The 20,431-nt window shown below is 36.7% G+C and overlaps 1 protein-coding gene across 3 annotated transcripts; it reads right to left on the bottom strand.

Annotated features, from left to right (window-relative positions):
* Window positions 1–1,088: 1,088 nt before the first annotated feature.
* Window positions 1,089–17,640, bottom strand: SPOPL (speckle-type POZ protein-like). 3 transcript variants are annotated; one of them, XR_717880.1, is made up of 11 exons: window positions 17,503–17,640; window positions 17,213–17,334; window positions 16,794–16,945; window positions 12,874–13,001; window positions 8,392–8,569; window positions 8,242–8,297; window positions 6,506–6,628; window positions 4,160–4,302; window positions 4,024–4,077; window positions 1,378–1,935; window positions 1,106–1,333 (listed from the first exon to the last, which is right to left on the bottom strand). XR_717880.1 is itself a non-coding variant. In XM_009878198.1 (10 exons), exons 1-10 carry the CDS (start codon window positions 17,578–17,580, stop codon window positions 1,791–1,793), a joined length of 1,179 nt encoding a protein of 392 aa, XP_009876500.1. In that variant the 5' UTR covers window positions 17,581–17,640; the 3' UTR covers window positions 1,259–1,790. The 3 variants fall into 3 exon arrangements, 2 of the variants coding, with proteins under 2 accessions (XP_009876501.1, XP_009876500.1); XM_009878198.1 differs by having other exon boundaries at window positions 1,259–1,935; XM_009878199.1 differs by lacking the exon at window positions 4,024–4,077 and having other exon boundaries at window positions 1,089–1,935; window positions 17,503–17,638.
* Between the last annotated feature and the right edge of the window lie 2,791 nt (window positions 17,641–20,431).

Here is a 20,431-nt window from a genome sequence, read left to right as displayed (position 1 = left end):
CAAAGTATAAAACTGTTATGCATATGCTCTCCTCTAAAAATTTCAGTCAGAGCAATTCAGATGAATCTTAATGAAATGAGGATGGAGATAGATTTTAAGAGGGTAAACAATCTGAAATTATTCTCGCTCCTCCCTGCATAACTTTTTTCTTTTTTTAAATACGCAAACTAAACTCCTTATGCAAATAAGTTTATAAATTAGGTGAGATCTCCTCCCATTCCCCACTGCTAACCCCAAGTCTTCCCAAAAAAGAAATATAGCATATTATCACTATTACAGTAAACTCAATGCAATAACTTGGGAAACATTTAGAGTGTGCACTACTGCGAACTTGTCCTCCCAATTGTAAACAAAGCTATCAAACACTGAGGATGTTGATATTAAAGCTAAGGTTCATATAATAAAGAACTGGCCCATGACAAGCAGTTTACAAATGTTTTATCCTTTTCACATTATGCAGAATTTCAATACCATCCACAATGCTAGCACAGTAACTGAAATGCAAGACTGAGCAAGTCTCTGCTTGCAAATGCCATCTGACATTTCAGGGAAATCTTCTTGGTGCGTACACAACCTCCTTAGGTGTTAGTGGAAGCTGTGCATGTTTGTAAAGGTGGGAAAAATACCTTCAAAATTTTATCATTCACATGACTTTTTCAAATAAGCGAAAATATTCTGTTCCTTAAATAGGAAAGCTTGCAATAGCCACCTTCAACTGAGTCTTAAAAAGACATGCTTTTCTTTTCTAACAAAACTAAATCCCATGTGGCTGTGGGCATCTCAAAATGTATCTAAAAAGTTAAGCCACAATTACCTGTACCTCATTAATCATCAAAAGCAAAATATATATGTACCACACAACATACAAAAGTTACACATTAAAAGTGCATATTCAGAATCCATTTGGCCCATTTCTTCAATTTACATTTGGTCATTCTATGCATCCTTTACTTTTCTATGTAACCATACACATGGGATATATTTTTCCATATACAATACTACTCTGTTTTCACATTGAACTCTTTACCTCTCATTCAGTTCTGCATTAAATGTAAACTAACGATGGACCATAAAGAAACACAAGCAAGAGGTTTATTCCGTGCTTCTTTTTACCATTTGGACAGCTTTGACACACACACAATAAGCATTACAAACTGTAATGAAAATACATTTTTGGGCCAAAACATTGCATATTTGCCCCCACAATGAAAAATAAATTATGTTCAAAGCAGTATATTGCCATAAATAGCCTGTAGGCATTCGCTGAAGGTAAACGAGCTCTCCCTATATTTAGCACTTGTCTGGGGTACATTATGTGCCGCTGGTTCAAGCGCTTTTAATGAGAGGCGAGTTAAAACCTTCCAGTTAGCACAGGACCAAACTATAATAATTTTTTTTTCTCTCTTCTGAAAATAATGGAAGATCCCTTTCAAAAATTAATCTTCAGTTATCAACTTTACTGCATTATGGAGCTAGTGCAATCCTGCAGAGCCTAGTCAAAAAGACAAGGCACATTAGAAAATAATAATAAAAAAATCAAGATACATTAGACTATATGGACTAGAGAGTCATTGAAGATAATTTAAGGCCTTTCAGTGAATTAGAGTAATCAGTCTAATTTAAAGCTGAGGATTAAACCATAAATTATCCATCTGAAAAGCAAACAATAGGCTTTTTCAGCTTCTGTTCTGTGGACAAGAATAACAAAAACTCTTGTTATGGTTTGTGAAAACACCTCTGGACATGGAGGAGTAGAGTCAATTCAATTTCTCTAAAGTTCATGGAAGATTTCATGACTGTTTTAGCCGTTTGCGTGGAATGCCAAACTGTGGACACTGTGCAGATGCTAGTGCGCGAAAGGCCTCTGCTACTAAGTGAGGGTGGGAGTGGATCATGGACTTCCAGCCCGCTGTTTCCATTATGTCTGTTGCTTGGCTGAAAACAGAAGTATTAAGAACAGTCACATAATTTCACAAACCGAATGCACAGTGGAGAAGAGCAGGCAAGGCAGAACTATCGCAGAAGAGAGGTTGAGCGTTATGAGACAACACATTGTACGAACGCCAGTATGGATGCCATTGGGAAGTAGCAGCAAATTGCCATTTGGGTGCATTAACATCATCACATGTAGGAAAGAGAGTACTTATGCTACTCTACTCAGTACCAGCTGGAGAACTGCATCCAGTACTGGGCACCACGTTAAGATAACCACCTTGAAATTGCTCAGGAAAAACAATAAAATTAAGTGGAAAACTAGAATAAAATGAGGTCTAGAACAGAGATGGAAAGCAAGGGAAGAGATGATAATCTCATTATAGGGAAAGGCATGCTCAGTTAGAGGAGAGAGAAGGATGACCAGATGAATCAGCTGAAACTGCAGCAAAAACGACGTAGCTCATCCATACACTACGAAAAGCCATGAAGACAGATCACTCCGCTGACTACAGAACCCTTCACTGCGAGCTCATGGTTCCAGTATCAGTGGAGGATACTTGAGAATATTCACTCTTTCTTCAGTACATGATCATGAACTACATACAGAATGGCTTTCAATGGCCACTGAGGATTTTTAACTAATACAGAAGAAACAATGGATTTCAGCAAGTATCACATTGGCATCCAGATTAAAAACTATGTACTTACTCAACGTATACATTTACTATTTCATGAAATAATGTAGAACAGAAGCAAAAAATTCACTTTGCACAGGACAGATATTACATTGGTTGGGATGCAGGCCACAGGATAAATTTTTAATTTGGAACCAACAGCTTATGCATCAATCCCAAACTTCCACTGCCCCACATCTGCAAAAACCTTTCATGAACACCTTCAACCATAAAGTTAGCAGCTGACCTCTACACTACATGATCTCCCAAAAAAAAAACACTCCCCAAAAAAATCACTTAACACTTTTGCAGACTTCTAAGGCAAGCATGTAATAATCTGCTGCTGCAAGTCAGTACAGGTAAGTGCCTTGAGAAACAATGCTAAAGTTCAGACTCTCTGGTGCCCAGAGTCCGTAAATTCAGTCAGGCCCTCTCACATTATTTCACAGATTTATTGAGATGCTTTGGCTGAAGCAAAGATGACCAGCATCTTTACAGCAATTATCCAAGGCATAAGTCAGCTCAGTAAGTTCTAAACCACCTAAGAAGGAACACATCAACTAGTTTACATTGTTACACATTCTTTTATTCATTTTCCTACTGATATTTTACTGTTTCCCTCCTATCACTCCCTTTGTTTTCCATATCACACTCAATCGCTAAGCCTTTGAGGACTTTTTTTTTTTTTTTTAAAGGAGGTACAAGTCAGCTTTTAACTTCTCGGAAGATTCTGACAGTAATAATGCGCTCTGCTATCTTTTTACTGTTTCAGCCTACCACTGGCTATTCTGAAGCTGCCTTCTATTCCATGGTTCACTTGAGCTGTTCTAAATAAATGCAATCAGTCCTACAGTCTGAGCCACGTATTCTCAACTTATTTCCAGTGTAGGCATGAGCACTTCCAGTCAGCCAGATTAGAGGAACCTGACTGACTAGTTGTGTGGCCTCAAGACTACTGGTGCTGGCATGTGGGAAGGTGCATAAACATGTTGCCAAAGGCAAAAAGAGCAACTGCCTGACTTTCTTTAAAGATACTGCAGGCTCAAGCAATACTTTTGCCTCAGATTGACCTAAGCAAGTCTTGAAACTATGCTAGGATTGTCACTCCTCCAGGCACAAACCTGGTTAGGCAAGAGAATGGTTTCCTTTACAAATGTTGCTGCCACCATCTCGCAGCACTCTCATGTCCCTAGGAGAGGAATGAAAACCAGCCACTGTTAAGATCTCACACTGGAGGGCACTTAGCCATCGTCTAAAGGGGGAGTCACTCATAACTGCAGTAGCATCAGCCGAATCCTACTTTACTTACAGTCAGTGACTTGCCTCAGCTGTGCGGAAATGAAGCAACAGTTCCTAAGATCTGCAGTGTATTGAGCAGTGTTTGTACACAACATCGTGAGGCAGGGAAACTTACTTGCTATTCCAGTTTTTCCCATCTTTACACCCAAGTTGTCTAAGAACGCTGCACCTGTAAGAGAGAACTGTGCTAATATTGAAAAGGTACACAGAACAAATACAAATATATTTAGAGTCTCATAAATGTTACTTGCCTGTTAATGAAGTCTATTGCTTGTGCTTTTAACTGTTCAGCGCTGTGCAAATCTGCGAGGATAAGAATATCAGCAACATTTTCTACCGAGAGGTTACTACAGAGTGCTTCCTCACACATGACCTTCAGCCGTTCCAGTGCATACTGATAAAAGAAAAAACTACACTAATCATTCTTCAAACTCATTCTTTCTACCATTATCTCTACGGTTTTTAAGACAGTTCCAGTCATGAAAATGCTTGGTGCCTCTCAAACTTAACATCAAACCACTTCCAAACAGGTAATTCAAAATTCAGTATGTTGCACTGATTTGACACAAACTGATAAAACAATTTACCAGAACTTTTATTAAAACAACAGAAATGGCTCAGACATTTGTTTTCCTTCAGTTTCATAAAGGAGGAAGAGCAAGGAACAGGCATGGGCTCTTTATCAAAATCATCATTAGGCCACTTTACATCTCAAAGTAAGGGGTAAGAAATTATTCAATGGAAAATTTAATGAAATTGTCCAAAGGAAAATACATTAGCCTGTTTGAAACTAGCGTGTTCCAAGCTTAGCTCCACCCCTACACCTCTGAATTCCTCATTTCTTCCATATCTTTGACATCGCCTACAGAATTTGATGTAAAATAATTGCATTCCCATATTGTATTTTGCATTAATAAACCGTGCTGCTTTTTTGAAGGATGTCATAGCCTGAACAGGTTTAATTCAGCTGTATACTTATATATCACCCATCCCGTTTAGTTTAGGACTCTTCAGATACAGTTTTCAAACCTGAAAAGAATTTTAGATGCAAGTGCCATATATTCAAGTTACCATTCATACACTTGTATGAACAACAATGAAGAAATGGCACTTAAAAAATCAAATTAGTTGGTTAACTTCTACATTTCTAAACCTTTGCATTTTTACTTCCATTTTATTACTGTAGTATTCCTCAGGATCTCTCTACTTAAAGTAAATAAATCCCAGTTATAACAAATCTGTACCTATTGGATAACACAGCAGTGTAATGCCTTTGACAATATGCAGAACATCGATTTTTAGATTGTTTCACATTCAGAAGGAAGAGCAGGAAGTTTCTAGCAGTTTAACTGTCATTAAAAGTTATAGGGACCTCCTCGCTTACCATTTTTACTTCCTGGAATTGCAGACAATCTTACAACTGTACCTTATCATATTCTCTACATTGATCAATTATGCCCTAAATAACGGTCAGCTTTCATAAAATAACAAAACACCACCATTTCAACTTCCTGCTTGGGTGTACTGAAACCTGACAAAACATCATCAGTTTCAGAACACGAGATGCTGGTAATAAGAGGTGAAAATAAGAGTGCTAAGTTGCCAAAGCCAGGGCAGTGCCAGGTCAAGATCTCTTGAAAAAATGGAAGACATTAACATTGCAAGGCAAAAAAAAAAAAAAAGTTTCTTGAAATCAACTATTAGGGTGACTTATCTTAAATGATTTATATTAGGATTGATTAGAAGAACAAGCAGCTTTCACCACTAATGTTTTACAGATATGATGGCACAACCAATTCAGAAAGTAGTTTAAGAATTTGCCATACTCTCAGCTGAGAGCAAAAAAATTTCATATTACACACAGAAGGGAATATTTTCTGGACTCTAAACTACTTATGCCTTCTCAGGGAAAGGCAACTTGTCTCCTCTGAGGATAGCTAACTAAAATTTCAATACAAGCTCCAAAGCAGTGAGGAACAAACAAGGTATTGGGTCATGTTTTTAAAAAGTTAGAAAAATGTAAATTATTATATGAAAGGGAATGATCTCACCTTTATTGCAGTCCTGTTCTAAGTTTCCCTATCTCAAAAGTCATAGCAGAAAAAGTATTTCACGGAGCAACAATTTAAAGAGTAGACAAGATCCCAATATAGAAGAGATGAAAGATCAGAACTATTACATTTGTAAGGAAGACAGAAAAATGGAAGTTCTCAAGTAGCAGTACTTTAGGGAACACAGTTAATTCAAACAGCTGTAGAAATCCTCCTAAAGAATAAAAAGATGTAGGAAACATTTTACTCAAGACCAATTTTCCAAATCATATTAATGGTCTCCAATTTCTAAAAAAAAAAAAAAAATCTGGATAGTGATTATAATTAATATCTGAAAAACTTTTTGGTCAAGAAAGATTTATCAGACTTCTACTGCTAAAAAAATGTCTGTTCTTTCCCATCTTTCTCAATTTCTAATATGTTTCTCCTGTTACAAAAAATCAGAATATACATCAATTGGAAAAAAAAAGTTACTTTTACTTTTTAGGAGAACATTCCATACAGAAGCAAACAACAGTTCTGAGAACTTAGGAATCAATTACTTACTTTGTCTGCAGCTGCCAACAAATTGTCAGCCATTTTTTCAAGGTTTGGTGCTTTTCCTGTATAAATGAATCTCATCATTTCTTTAAAAACTTCAGGGTCTACATCATTTATTTCTACACGATTCTGGTAAAAAAGAAAAATAAATAAAAACATCCGGAATTTAGCTACAACTTCCAAGTGAACATATCAAATACCACCTGCATGCACGCTACAAGTTTTCATCTGCCATCCATCACACAGAAGCTTTACAAATTTGACATTAAACCATATGAAGCAGGAAGTAATCAAAATCAGTACCTCAAAGGTACGTAGAAATCAGTTGGAAAAGCTTTGGCAATAAATGTAATTGCAACTTTTTTTTCTACAAATATCTAACTCTGGACTCCATTGTGCAGTTTATACATAAAAATCAAGGCAGTTTCAGGAACATTTAAAAGTGCTGTTGAGTTTCCAATCCAACAATGAGTATCAGAAGTAAAAGCAGCAGACAGAACAAAGTCAGCCACTTCTGGCTCAACTTAAATTGAATCAACACAGCCTACGTTTTGCTCTCCAAATTCAAAAAGCAAACAAAGCAGCACATCCAGCAGACATTGTGTGGCTGAAGACCATCCTGATAAAACTGTGGTATTGCACACTTGACCACACCTATTACCAGTAGAAGCAGCTACCAAAGTAGGAAATTATGTCAAAGATGTAGAAGTAAGCACCCGACTTTGGAAACGAGTACAAAAATCACAGGCTATGAGCATTTGAGATGCCCATGTTCTGGTTTCCTACCCACTGAACCACCTGCAGCATTTACAAGTAGGGCTGCACTGGAGAGTCACCACTAACATGAAGGCAAAGGCCCCCTGCAAAGCTGTGACATGTCTGGGTTTCTTCCAGTCCAGAAATCTCAGTGAAATGCTTCCAATGCTCCAATTCTACCTGTGAAAGTTTACAAATTGGAGAGTGCAAGGAAGAAAAATGTTGTGTGCAGGAAACTCTACTATACTACTGCACCACGTTCATCTATATTTCTTCACACAGATGGCACTCCCACAGCCTCCAAGACTAAGTGACAATCACCTATCACAATTGTTTTAGCAAGCTGATTGGTTCCTTGCCTCTTCATGGATCCTGCCTATAACCAACCCATTTTAGATATTCTTCTTCATGAAGATATCAAGATATCTTCTTCATGGGAGATATCAAGTGCAAAAAAGCAGAAACAGCTCTCTGTGCTGATTAAGTAATTATCCATCCAAAACACTTACATAGGTCAAGTGCCTGCAGAAGCTGTGAATGAAAAGGAGCTTCACTGCCTCAGGACTTAATGGGAGTCATAATTCACCTGTTGTTCACGCCCTAGCTACCATATATATACTATAGCAAACCTTAGTCAAGTCAGTCAGCTTACTAAAGAAAAAAGGGGCAGAGGTCAATTACATCAGGTCACTAGGTCAATTAGATCAGTAGTTAGTGTTAAAAAACCCCCCTCATCTAGGGCAGGTACAAGTACTCAAAAGAACAAATCCTCTAGAACCCCTCCACACTTAGCCTCACCTTCTCTTTCCACACAAAAAACTCCCACAGAACTAATTAGCAGAGTGTTTAGGAGTAGCACCTCCTTCTCTGATGCACCACCATGCAGTACTTACCTTCTTCAATTTGCAATACTTCAAGTTTTCTGCAACTTTTCCCTTTTCAACAATGTGCAAATATCTACATGCAAAGTCTTCAGTAAGGCTTACCTTTTTGCTTTCCTCCATTTCGTGTTCAAACATTGCATTAAAAACTGGAGATCGTGCTGTAGCAAGAAAAGTAAATATTAAATATAATCAATTTTTAAACTTTTAGCAATTTTAATTACAAAATAATAGCAATACAAAAGTAGAAAGTACCTGCAAGGACAGATTTATGAGCTTTGAATTCTTGTCCTCCTACATAAAAACTGCAATCTGTAAATCTTGTAGTTTCCCAGAGATTCCCTAAATCTTCTGCTAGTCGACATTCAGGTACCTTCAAAGTGTTTGTATTAGACTGTCCTGATATATTTACTGAGTCTTGGACCACGCTTACCTAACAGAAAATCACAGCAAGACAACTCCTTCATAACTGAATGCCAATAATAATTAAATTACAACACCTATTTCAGAAGTTCAGCATTGCAAAGCAAAAACAGTGGTGTTTCTGGCATTAGGCCAGAACCATAAACTAACGCTTTACATTTTATTTTTAAGTAACATAAAACAAATAGGGTTTTACTTGGATAAATACAGAGTGTAAGAGTTTCTCACAGAAACAAGTATCAAAGAGTAGAGCATCACATGCCACCTGACAGAAATGCCAAAGTAAAGAAGTAAAGGACAGATATGGTTCTTGCAACACCAGTGGGACAAAAAAAAAAAGTTAGATACACCTCAGACATAGTAAATTAGCAGTTCGACAACCTTCACACATTTAAGATATAATCAATACAACATTCTAAGCAAATCATCAGGATCACAAGGTCACAGAAAAGTTTCTTAAGAACAATCCACAGAAATACTGAAAGTATAATATTCCTAATTACAGGAAGTTCGTACTTAACCTGCAATATGATAATGGAAACTAAGTGCAAGTGACAGTTGCTCCATTATTTCATTTTACTGTGTCCAGCTGAGGCAGGAATCCTGAGTGACTGTCTTCCAAAGAAGATTAAAAGCCATTATTTTAGAAACATTGAGTCAATAAAATGTACGATGTAGTAGGTAAGTAACTTTGGTAATGAAATGCATGCTCATACAATGCAATTTTTGGACAGAATTAGTTAAAAAAATGGAAATGCGCATCTGAAGTGAGTATATTGCCATTATTCCCCATGTTTAACAGGATAATAGTATTCTTATTATGCAAAGATATCTGAAAAACCAAGTAAGTCTTTTTAATCAGTATGTTAGGAAAATAGAAGAGCTCAGCGGATTTTACTTCTGCTGTTTGAAAGCACACATCTGAGAGTAAAACCTTTGTAAGGAAGAAGGATCTTGATCACTGCATCACTCAAACACAGAAAATTAGGGCTATACTTTAAGAGAAAATGCTGATACTGTCAAGGTCCATGCTTTGTTTGATTTCCAGAGGCACAGCATCTGGAATAAATCTGGCATAAAGCAAAAAATAGCACAGCTAAGCTTCACAGAAAGTTGGAGCACTGCAAACCAAACTCTAGATCAGAAGAAGAAGATGATTCAATTAAAACAGCAGCCTGGGGATTTGAATCATTGCCTAATTCCCTGTTTCACCCATACCCTCTTGTGATTATAAGAAATTCCTTTATATTCTTCCACCTTTTAAAGGAAAAAAAAACATTCTAAAGCACTGCAAAATATAATTTTTACAGCAAGACTATACTTTCCTAACACTGAAAAAGCCTAGAGAACTACCGTGTGTTCTATTTCACCATTTCCATATACACAGAGTGATTTTCTCAGATATACATACACACAAACGGGAGCCTTAGCTCAGCAAAGCTAGTCCTCCTGTTGCCAAAGGAGAGTTCTGCTTCTCCAGAGACTTGATCCAAAGCTCATGATCCAAGTTGTCCACACAGCATCTCCTTGCTAGCCACAGACAGTGCTTAGGAAGGTCATCTACACATTCTTCGTGTACTCAAATCCATCTCTGATGTTCCGAGCTTCTATTTTGGAACAGTTTCTGATATAGATTGATAGCTGTGCAACACAACAATCTGCTATGAGCCATCCTTTTAAGATATAGCCTGAGCAAAATTTGAATTTGACTCACCTATATCTGAGTGGTCTAGCATGTGTTGTCTGTAGACTGTAAAAACCTTTGAAGATTCTAAATAAAAACACTCGCAGGGTCTAGCATTTCGTATCTCACTTGTCTAGACTGTAAGCTTGACGTCAAGTGCATTTTCTTTTTTAAAAATTTATTTAAATTAAGCTGAAATCCAATCAAGTTAATCCCACATAACTACTGAAAACTCATCTTAGGCTAAAAGAAACTGGTTTAAGGTTTTCCCAACACCTGATAAAAATCCTTACTTCAGGCACCTTAGAGCTGTTTTTAAAAATTGCTTGCAAGAATGAAGGTATTTCTTCATTAAACTGCTGGATGATGAGAAGATGTTAGAACTAACAGCAAGAAACCCATCTTTAAATGTTGTAGCAATCTAGGCAGGATTTCCAGATACTCCACAAGGCATGTTTAACTCTACTTCTTAGGAAGATATCCAATACGCAGCTTTTGCACAGCATTTATATTTTTAGGGGAACAGGTCCTGTTTGCATTTCATACCCTCATGTGTAAGGATATAGAAAAATGTACAAACTTAGACTTGAACAAGTTCTCTGTGTGATGACAGTTAACATGGATAATGTGTATCATTTTCTTGGGTTTGAATCTATGGAGATCGAATAGTAAAGATGATGTGACACTCTACTCTCTCAACCTAAGTACCAGAAGAGATTTAGGAACCTCCTGCTCTACTAGCAAACGAGAACACTTCCAAGGTTTCACTCAGTAATTCCAGATTATCTGGAAAGTGAGAACTGAGTGAAACAGAGATGAGTTTGTTTAAAATAAAATTACAAAGCGGTATTTAGTAAGTCACTTGTCAGTGGCAACTCTAGACTTGACAAATAATTCAACCTAACAATTCTTTAGTTTCCAATCCAAGGACATGTCCAACTGATCTTAAGAACATCCAGCAACACAGAAGAGTATCTTTGTGGCCAAGGAAGAGTAAATAATCCTTCTGCAACCCAACAGGGAGAAAAGAGCCAACCAGCACAGTTGGTACTCAGTGACCTTTACTAAATACCTGCTATATCTGGTAGGTTTTATCAAGCCAAGCGCAATACAGTTTTATTTAAGTTTTAGAAGGACAAAAACTTCAGACAAGTCTATAGAAACAGGTGCTTCAAATAACACTTACTACTTCTAATGACAGTTGAAGAGTTAGAAAGACACATCAGAATAAACAAGTTTTAAAATTACTTAGTTCTTTTTGCTTTAGCCTGAAATAAAACAGAATTTATATTAACATGCTCATTGTGCATACCTAAATGTTGTATTTCCATCAGCATATATAATCACAGCAACTTCACAACAGCAAATCACGTTAAAACATCAAGAAGTTTTGTAGAGAAACAGTTATATTTAAAGATTAGCATCAGAATTTAAATAATAATATTTCTCTCTGGAAAATTCAGTATCTGTTCAATTAATTTTTTTAAACAAGCTTTATCTCTAAAATTAGAGAGTCATCTACCCCTAAAACCCAAACATGATTTTTAAGAGCTGTTCATTTACATCAAAGTATTCATTCCAAGGAAAACTTAAAATGAGAAAATATGCAAAAGTATCTTTACAGAACCATAAAACACTTGTTACGTTTGTTTTTATCGCCCAAATAATTGTATTCGCAACAAATTTATCATGCAGCTAATTTAACTTGCCTAAGCGAAAATAAGATGCACTATATTTGCAATATCTAGTCTCAGGGGCCACATTTCAATTATTCTTCCTACACAGCATAATGACATATAATTAAATTGTAATCTTGCCAAGACAATTTTACACATTTCCTGTAAATACACAGATCAAAGCAAACTTACTAGCAGTTAGAACATCTATCATCCTCCTAAGTCACTAATCACTTTATGGCAGCAAAGATAACCGGCCAATGTATATTTAACATACACTGTACTTACACTGCAACTTCCTCTAGTTTCCATTTCTAACAATAAGTAAGCGTTTTGCTGAATTTTAATATGACAATTTAGGTTGTCAACATAACTGATATTATACAAGTGACCCATCATGAAGTTAAATTTGTACCACAGCTCTTTAATATTAATTCTGAGTGTTAAGCAGTTCTTCTACAGGATAATTGCACTTGTTCAGAAAACCAAGTATAACAATTATGATAAAAATAAAGTGTTTCATTTAGTAAGAAGACCTGTTCATTGGTCAAAGCCACCAATCATACTACAGGACTACAGATTCTGACTACCAGCATGCAGACATTTCGTTTTGCTTACCCAGTGAAAAACAATCCTATAAGTCCAAATATAACTTATTCAAACGAAAGTGACCTCGATAAAACAGTACTTCTACAGATAGCACATATCAGTCACCCTTCGAATAAATAATTGTACAATTTAATGTAATCCCAGCAGAATCATGAAGAGGTCAGTTACTCCACACCTCAGTAAACAAAATGCAATGCAGATAAAGTAAATCTGTATTTTACCATATTTATAGTTTACAGAAGACAAATTTCACAGGATATTACTGTTTAAATAAACATAAACCTCTATTTATTAGAGTAATTTTATTTTTTTTTTAAAGTTTACCACTTAAAAACCTATACCCACCTCACAAAATAATGTAAGCTTGTCATCTGGTAGCAGACCATTAGCTTCATCTAGCAAAAAGTCTCTTCGGATAAATTTCTTAAAACCCCAATCCTTGCCTTGCACAAATCGATACGCTCTTTGGCTTTCTGATAAAAAACAGTAATGTACAAAAACCACAAGTTAAATAAATTATTAATGAATAATAACACCTAAATTCCCTATTAAGGCTAAGTGTTAATTAAAAAAAAGTACCAACTTAACCCATTTGGGTCATGTATCACATTTTCAGAAAACTATTGACTGATTAAAACTTTTTTTTTCAATGTTGTAAAAGTGCTATTTTATCAAACACTTGATAGAATTTAGTAGAGCACAATTTGCAATTCAAACCACATCGTCTTCTTAGATGTGATCTTAGGCATCATCCAGCAAGAGTGGAGTTTTTCAGTTAATGTTTAAGAATGCCAATGTGTCAAAACAGAAACCATTCGCAGGGAACTACCATTACAATGAATTTGTCATCACAAACACATTCTGACAACACTTCTGCAGTTGTCATAACAATCTGTTTTGACTTCTTCCTGAAATGGAAAATCTTGTTTCACAGGTTGAAATTGTTTTGAAATACAGTAAAAGCAGTAAAAAAGCAAAACAGATATAAAAGCTTTCAAATAAGAAACTATTTTTTTGGCCATGAAAAGATGTTGTTTAGATTTACCTTTTAGCCACAGTTATGAGAATTTTTTTTTCAGTCCATCAGATTTGCTGTGAACACATAAACCCTTTTTTTCCAGTTCTAAAGTTCACAGCCTGTAAAGGGTTCCCAGGATTGTATTAGTGCAAATACATGTAATTCAGTAAGACTACTTATTTTACATGACATTCACTGTAACGTGACCACTTGTTCCACAAACTGAACTACAGGAAAGAGCACCATATATTTTTACAGGCAACTAAAACACAGGAAAGAGGTTTTTTGGGGAATGGCTTTGAGAACATATGTAGAATAAACCATATTCTGAGTACTATTTAGAAAGAAAGTGAAGACAAAAATCTCAAGAAGAGCTTTTTTTTTTCCTCTTCCTCTGGGGCTATTTCAAAAGTATTCTTGCTGTGTTCATTTTGACAGCATTTTAAGACGGAATTTCCATTTTGTAAAAGCTAGGCACCAAGCATGTCATCCAACTTTAGAAGTATCAATACAGCAAACATGTAGTTCAGAAGGCTAATTCAGAAGTTAGTTACAAAAAAAAAAAAAAGTACTTTCATGACAAAATCTGTTAAAATATCATTCTTTCTACGGCATCCAAAATAAAGATGTCAGGAAAGTCAGACTTCTCTGCACTAGTTAACTTCGAAACATCACAGAAACAGACTGGATCAGAGAGCGAACCACATATGTCAGAAAACACACTTGTGTAATACGTTGTCCTCACTGCCAATAGCTGGGAAAACGATATTCACTACAGCTTTTCACTAGAATTAAATCAAGTGAAGTATGCTGTACAGGTTTTTATTGTATTTTTGCATACTATGAAGAAATGACAATGCAGGAGGTGTCTTCATACCTGTCACGTAATCCCATTCACGTTCAAACAAAAACGCCCTTCTTCATGCAGAGCACAGAAACAAAAGGGAACACACTCACTGAAGTGCAACGGGGGGCTTTGAGGGCAACAGGACAAACATAGAATACTGTTTACACTTTTAAATCTGTATGCCAAGGAACAAAAATTGGCATTTAAAAAAAATCTGGGCTTTTTTTTTTTTTTTGCGTCTGGAATAGTTTTCACTTTTACCAACTTGCTTAAAAGAAGCCTTATGAAACAATGAATAAAAAAAAAAATCACATTTTAAAAATGGTTCAGAATTTTCTTCTCTAGATTCAGTCGAATTCTTTATTCTGCACCTAGATTTTATTATTATCACCAAGAATCAGTGTTAACCCTCTGAAATTAAGTGATCAGCAGCAATTTAAGAATACAAACCCACAAAAATAAAGCAGTATTTTTCTTCACAAATTAAAATACGTAACAAACTAACATTTTATACACAGCTTCATCACTTGAAGTAGCAGTCTATGCATGAATTATCAATTTACAAATGACATCTAAAGTTGGGCATCATTATAGTGTATAAACAAAAACAGAGCATCTCCAGAAGCAGATGGTAAACGGCTACAAATCCCTCCAAAAAATAAGAATTCTGTTGGTAATTTCCCAAAATGAAAATGTTTCATTTCTGTAGTGCCAAATACAGGACAGTTACTATGGCAGAAACTGAAGACACACTCATAGGATTCTTGAAGTTTTAGCGCCTTGTGATTTTTAGCACTTCAAGTAACACTTGGCAAAGAACCTTCAGGAGTGTCCCCCTGAAGCGCCCGTAAACTCCTGCACACGGCATGGGGAGCAAACAGGAGGAATGAGGAGTTCAGCATGCAGTTGCAGGGCGAACGCTCTGCCGGCCCCAAGGAGTCGTGGTAGGACGGCTCACGGAACTGGAGCGCTGCAGTGGACAGGTCCAGGCCAGGCCAGTGAGGCAAGGGAGCTGCCCGTCCTGCAGTTATCGCAGCCAGCTGAGAATTTACAGGTCAAGATTAGAGGGCAGGGCCACGGGAGCAACATTGTGCTCAGCTTCTGCTCAAGACCTACTGACCAGGAATAGGTGACTGGCGATTGGGGTCCCAGAAGACAACAAAATCAGCAAGAGCTAGCAATGGAGCCCTAAAGCAAAAAAAAGGACCAAACTAGAACAAGTTGCCCAGGTAACTTGTGGAGTCTCCATCCTTGGACATGTTCAAAGCATGACAGGTCCCAAGCAAACTGTTGTAGTTGACCCCACGTTCAGGACGGGGTTTGGAGTAGACAACATCCAGAGGTCCCTTGCACCCTCAACACAATGCTGTGATTCTATGATTATCTCAAAATATTTTTTGATGCATGCACTGTAGTTTCATTTAACTACATACATCAACCACTACTGGACTGGAAGACTGTCTCAAGACAAAAGGCACGATTCAGAAAACACACAACAGTGTAGTTTTGTTCAAATAAGCTCCAGAACCAGGAAGGTTGCCAGGACTGAAGAAACCAAAAGTCCATCAGTAAATTAAGATCAATTGACTGAAAAAATACACATTTATTTTCCTTCCAAAAAGTCAACTAGTTATTTTTTAGATTCGAATTCAGTTTTCTGGATTTACTTTAAAGGTTACAAGTGGGCCTAGTCACATGGAGAAAGCAGCGTGAACATTGGGTACAAGTTGTGGAGAACTATGGGTTCTCCCAATTCTTCAGGACTAGTAATAGCAAAAACTCAATGCAGACCAGCAGTAAACTACACATTTTCATGAGAATTCCAGCTTTCCCAAAGGTTCTGCTTCTAAGTTTCAAACTAAGAGCCATATATTTTTCATATCAAGAAGGTAATTAAATCAAATCACCAACTAATTCAAAGCCTTCTGATTCCTTGGGTGCATGGCTCATGTTTTTGAATTGATTACCGTGTAAATCAGGTGAAATAGACCAAAAAATCGTAAAGGAGTATCTAAAAAAAGACAGCCATGCATGTTTATCCTAATTAATTAAGGAAATCAAACACTTACTTCCACTGAAGCTAGAAACAAGCAAATACACCTCTACTAACAGGAAGCAAAAATAATCTGCTAAAAAAGATGACAAGAGTACAGTGACAGCAGTTAGAAATGTGCTGTAATTTATACTGCTCAGGATAGAATTAACACAGTTCAGTGATCAGAAATGTGTGAAACATAAACAAGATTTTTAATTAAGTTTTCAAAAGGCTATTAGAGATACTTTAAAGTTTATCTCAATACTAAATTTTCTTCTCAGCTCAAAAAAAGCCCATCACAACAGTGCTGATTTTCTTTGTGACATTCTTACAAATCCACATGCAATACATCAAGATTATCTTACCCATTGCTTTTGTTTCTTCTCTTTTAGCATTCAGTAAGGAGAATTTGAATTTTGCTCTGACTTCACTTTTTGGACAACTGACTAAAAGCAAATATAATGACAGGTAGTCTTTGCTTTCATCGTCTAATCCCTTTGGATTTACTCTCAGGCACCTGAAAGAAATGTAGAAATTGAACATTTTAAATTGCACGCGGAATAAATTCAGAAATATTTTTATATGATACAATAATACATGCTACTGAAACAAATGTTTCCCCTGTCACTGGTGAAACCATAGAACCAATCCACACCTATAGTAAACGTTCAAGAAACGTCCAAGTTTTAACATTTATTTGCAATTTAACTTTGCAGCTTTTGTGAGCGAATAAAACCAAACAAATTCACCACCAAAAAAGCAGTTGCTAGAACAAAGACCTTACCACTTCATTTTGTCATTTGGCCCTGATGAAAATGTTGAACTCTTTAAAACTTCACCCATTTCTTCTCGGCAAAAACTGAAGTTATTAATGGTCCACATGTAGGAAAATTTTACTACTTTAACCTGAACGAAAAAATGTAGAAAACATCAATAAAATTTAACTTACATATTGAGCATTGACTAGAAGCGCTAGTTAGACTGACAGCATAACTGAATAATTTTAGTTTGGGTTGTTTTTTTAAATTATAATTATGACTAGAAAATAAAGCCATTGGAATTTATGTAGATTACCTGTGTGTAACACCAGCTTTCAGCCACAGGTCCACTGGACATCTCCCCAGGAGGAGGTGGGGTGGGAACCCTTGACATTGCCACTTATTGCAGGTTTATAGTATCAAGATAGCAATCCAAACTTCAGTAATTCTCCTAAAAAAAGTAATTTATATATTTTGTTCACCCTTTTTAAGTGTGAAAAAAATTATCCACATTTTGACAGCCATATTACTGTGTTCACTAAACGATGCATCTGACAACCAAACTTGAAGAGGGGCCAATGGCTTCAACGGCTTTGCTATTTTGAGGAGCTGGGTGTCAGGCGTTAACAGCCACTTGTACTCAAAATCTACAGACTGAATCCTCCCACAATACTTTACAAAGACAAGTGCCTATGCATCACACAGTACCACTACCAACATTACTTCAACATCTCCTTTGCAAACTACTACCCTGACCATTCCAGTCACTTGGAACTTTCTTGAAGATGACCTCCTTTCATATGGAGAGTAGCCAAGATCTTGTGAGCACTTGGTCATTAGTACCAATGTGTTAGTTGTCCACACAGGCATAAGGCAGCCCTGAAAAAGCATACAGCCACCTGAGAGGGGAACAGGTTCAAAGAGTTGTGGGATTTCTCAAGGGAGGGTAAGAAATGAAACTTGCATTTATAGTATTTTCTTCCTTGCATCTTTAATACCAACAAACTCGACTGAAAAATTATAGTCACCCACAAGCACATGCTTGATCTCTATCAAAGCATGAAGCTGGGAACAAATGTGAGTCAACTCACCAACTCTGGAGAGCTTTGTAATATCAAATAAAGTGATTTTGTTATGAATTATCACCTAAGAGACCACCACAGCTTCTCCTGCCTATCAGAACTTGAGTCACATGCCCAATTCATCACATGTAGCTACAGATAACAGAATTAGTCAGCCTTCTCGCACTAGCCTCTGTAAATAGGTAATCAAAGAAGGCAAGCCTGTCAGAGGTTAGCTCTGGGTTACTGGGCTGACTCCCCTTTACGTAGGGTTTGCTATCCTCTTTAGGCAGGTTCCTGCCAGAAGAACAGTTTCTCACTTAAGTAGCTTCATTAAGTTGCTAAAAAGAAGTGAAATGAACCAGATCAAACCACATGAAAGCCACATTGTTTCTGCCACAAAGCATTTTCTCTGTCTTAGTACAGAAAAATTCTTTAAATGTAACCTGCTACGGCTAATGTGGGATCATAAGACTTACAGTCTTTCTGCAACATTTTAATGCTTCATCGTATAGGTCTTTTTACTGATGACAGAACATTAATTATCTTGCTCAGAAAACATGATTGCACATCACTAATCATGTTCGGACTCTTCCTTCAGGGATGGGCAACACTTAGAAACAAGATTTTATGCAAACATTAGTAACAAGACATTGCAAGACCACATGCAATTCCATCCTGATGTAAACGAGTTCATTATTCCCTTTGTGAATCTCTACTACCATCGGTGGATGCCTTCACTCCTGCCTTCCATCTATCTCTTCTCACAATAGGAATTAGGATTTCCACATTTAAACCTGTTGACATGGGAATCATTATGAATCATAACTGCATAAAACCTTGAAAACAAAATTAATTCTCGGGGTTTTATCAAATGACGAAGCAGGCGTTATATAATGAGATCCCTACTAAGAGACCTACTATGACAAGATGAAAACAAACAAACAAAAAAATCATTGAATAGCTCTCCTGAAAGATATGGATCACTGAGGCATTCAAATGCAATCACAAATACAATTCAGTTGCCTCATAAGTGCCCCCTTTTTTATTTCAAGCAGGAATCACATGCACCGTAGAAGCTATGTTTAGAGAAGTTTTGTTTACAGGTTTATAACTTGATTTGATTCTCTGTACAGAACAACTTGAAGTAAAATTTCTGGTAAGGATACATGTAAATATCCCTCTTTCATAAAGCAAATATTAGTATCTGTGTTACACCATTACTTCTGGAAGCACATCCTATTCAGTGGCAACAACTGAAGCTGTTGCCCAAATATATGATGGATTTTGCATAGGACTATATTCTGAAAGTGTTACAACAGCCTACCGAAAAAGTTTGCTCTTCTTCAATTCTGAAAAGGTAAGAACAAGAAGCATCACAGCCCATTCCTCATTCTGTCATTTGCATGAGATGCACAGGACTGTTTCAGCTCTAATCCATTCCTCAATTCTTTCACTCCATTAGACCAGTCAGCTCCAAGTAACCATGAAGGAGCAGCAAATCAGAGTCAAGTTTGCTCTGAAGATGTCTCTAAATTGAAAAAGGCTGAAAATAACTGCTGTAGAGTATCCTCTTTAGAAAGCATCCAGTGACCTTATGCTAGCTACCAGTAGTTATCTGCTCCCTCCTGTCTCACAGCTAGATCGGCTTGATTCACTACAATTTTAACTCTAAGCAAAGGTGGTTATTTTCAATTATTTTCACATCTGTCTGCTGCGTTGTGTCTGTAGCTGTTCTACCCAGGGCACTTCTAATTCAGAGGCTGCTTCCACCTGCTCAGTGGCTTGTATTTATTGTAGGTCCTTACAGATGCCATGATTTAACATAAGTACACTTGTCAGATCCTTCTGAATAGCTTCAGCTTTTTGTAAAGTTTCATGTTACAGCATTAGGACTAGGCAGCTGGTTTTCATGAGGTCCCCACACATTTTTAAGAAACAGATTTCTATCTCACTTTTATTTTGGCATGGATTTACTAAGCCAAACAAATTTTTAGATTGTGAAAACTGGGAGAAAGTAGTAACTTTGAAGACTTTGACATCATACTGGGAACCTGCATTGAGGAGTAATCTCTTAATAGGTGTGGACGCATAATTTTTTAAAAAGTAAGAAACCAAGCAACAGCAAACTGAACAATGGAAAATTAATAAAAAGCCTCAGATGCTCTGTTAAGACAGACTGCC

This window comes from Apaloderma vittatum, unplaced genomic scaffold (assembly GCF_000703405.1).
Source record: "Apaloderma vittatum isolate BGI_N311 unplaced genomic scaffold, ASM70340v1 scaffold25271, whole genome shotgun sequence".
Classification (NCBI taxonomy): Eukaryota; Metazoa; Chordata; class Aves; order Trogoniformes; family Trogonidae; genus Apaloderma; species Apaloderma vittatum.
This window is presented reverse-complemented; position numbering and strand designations above follow the sequence as displayed.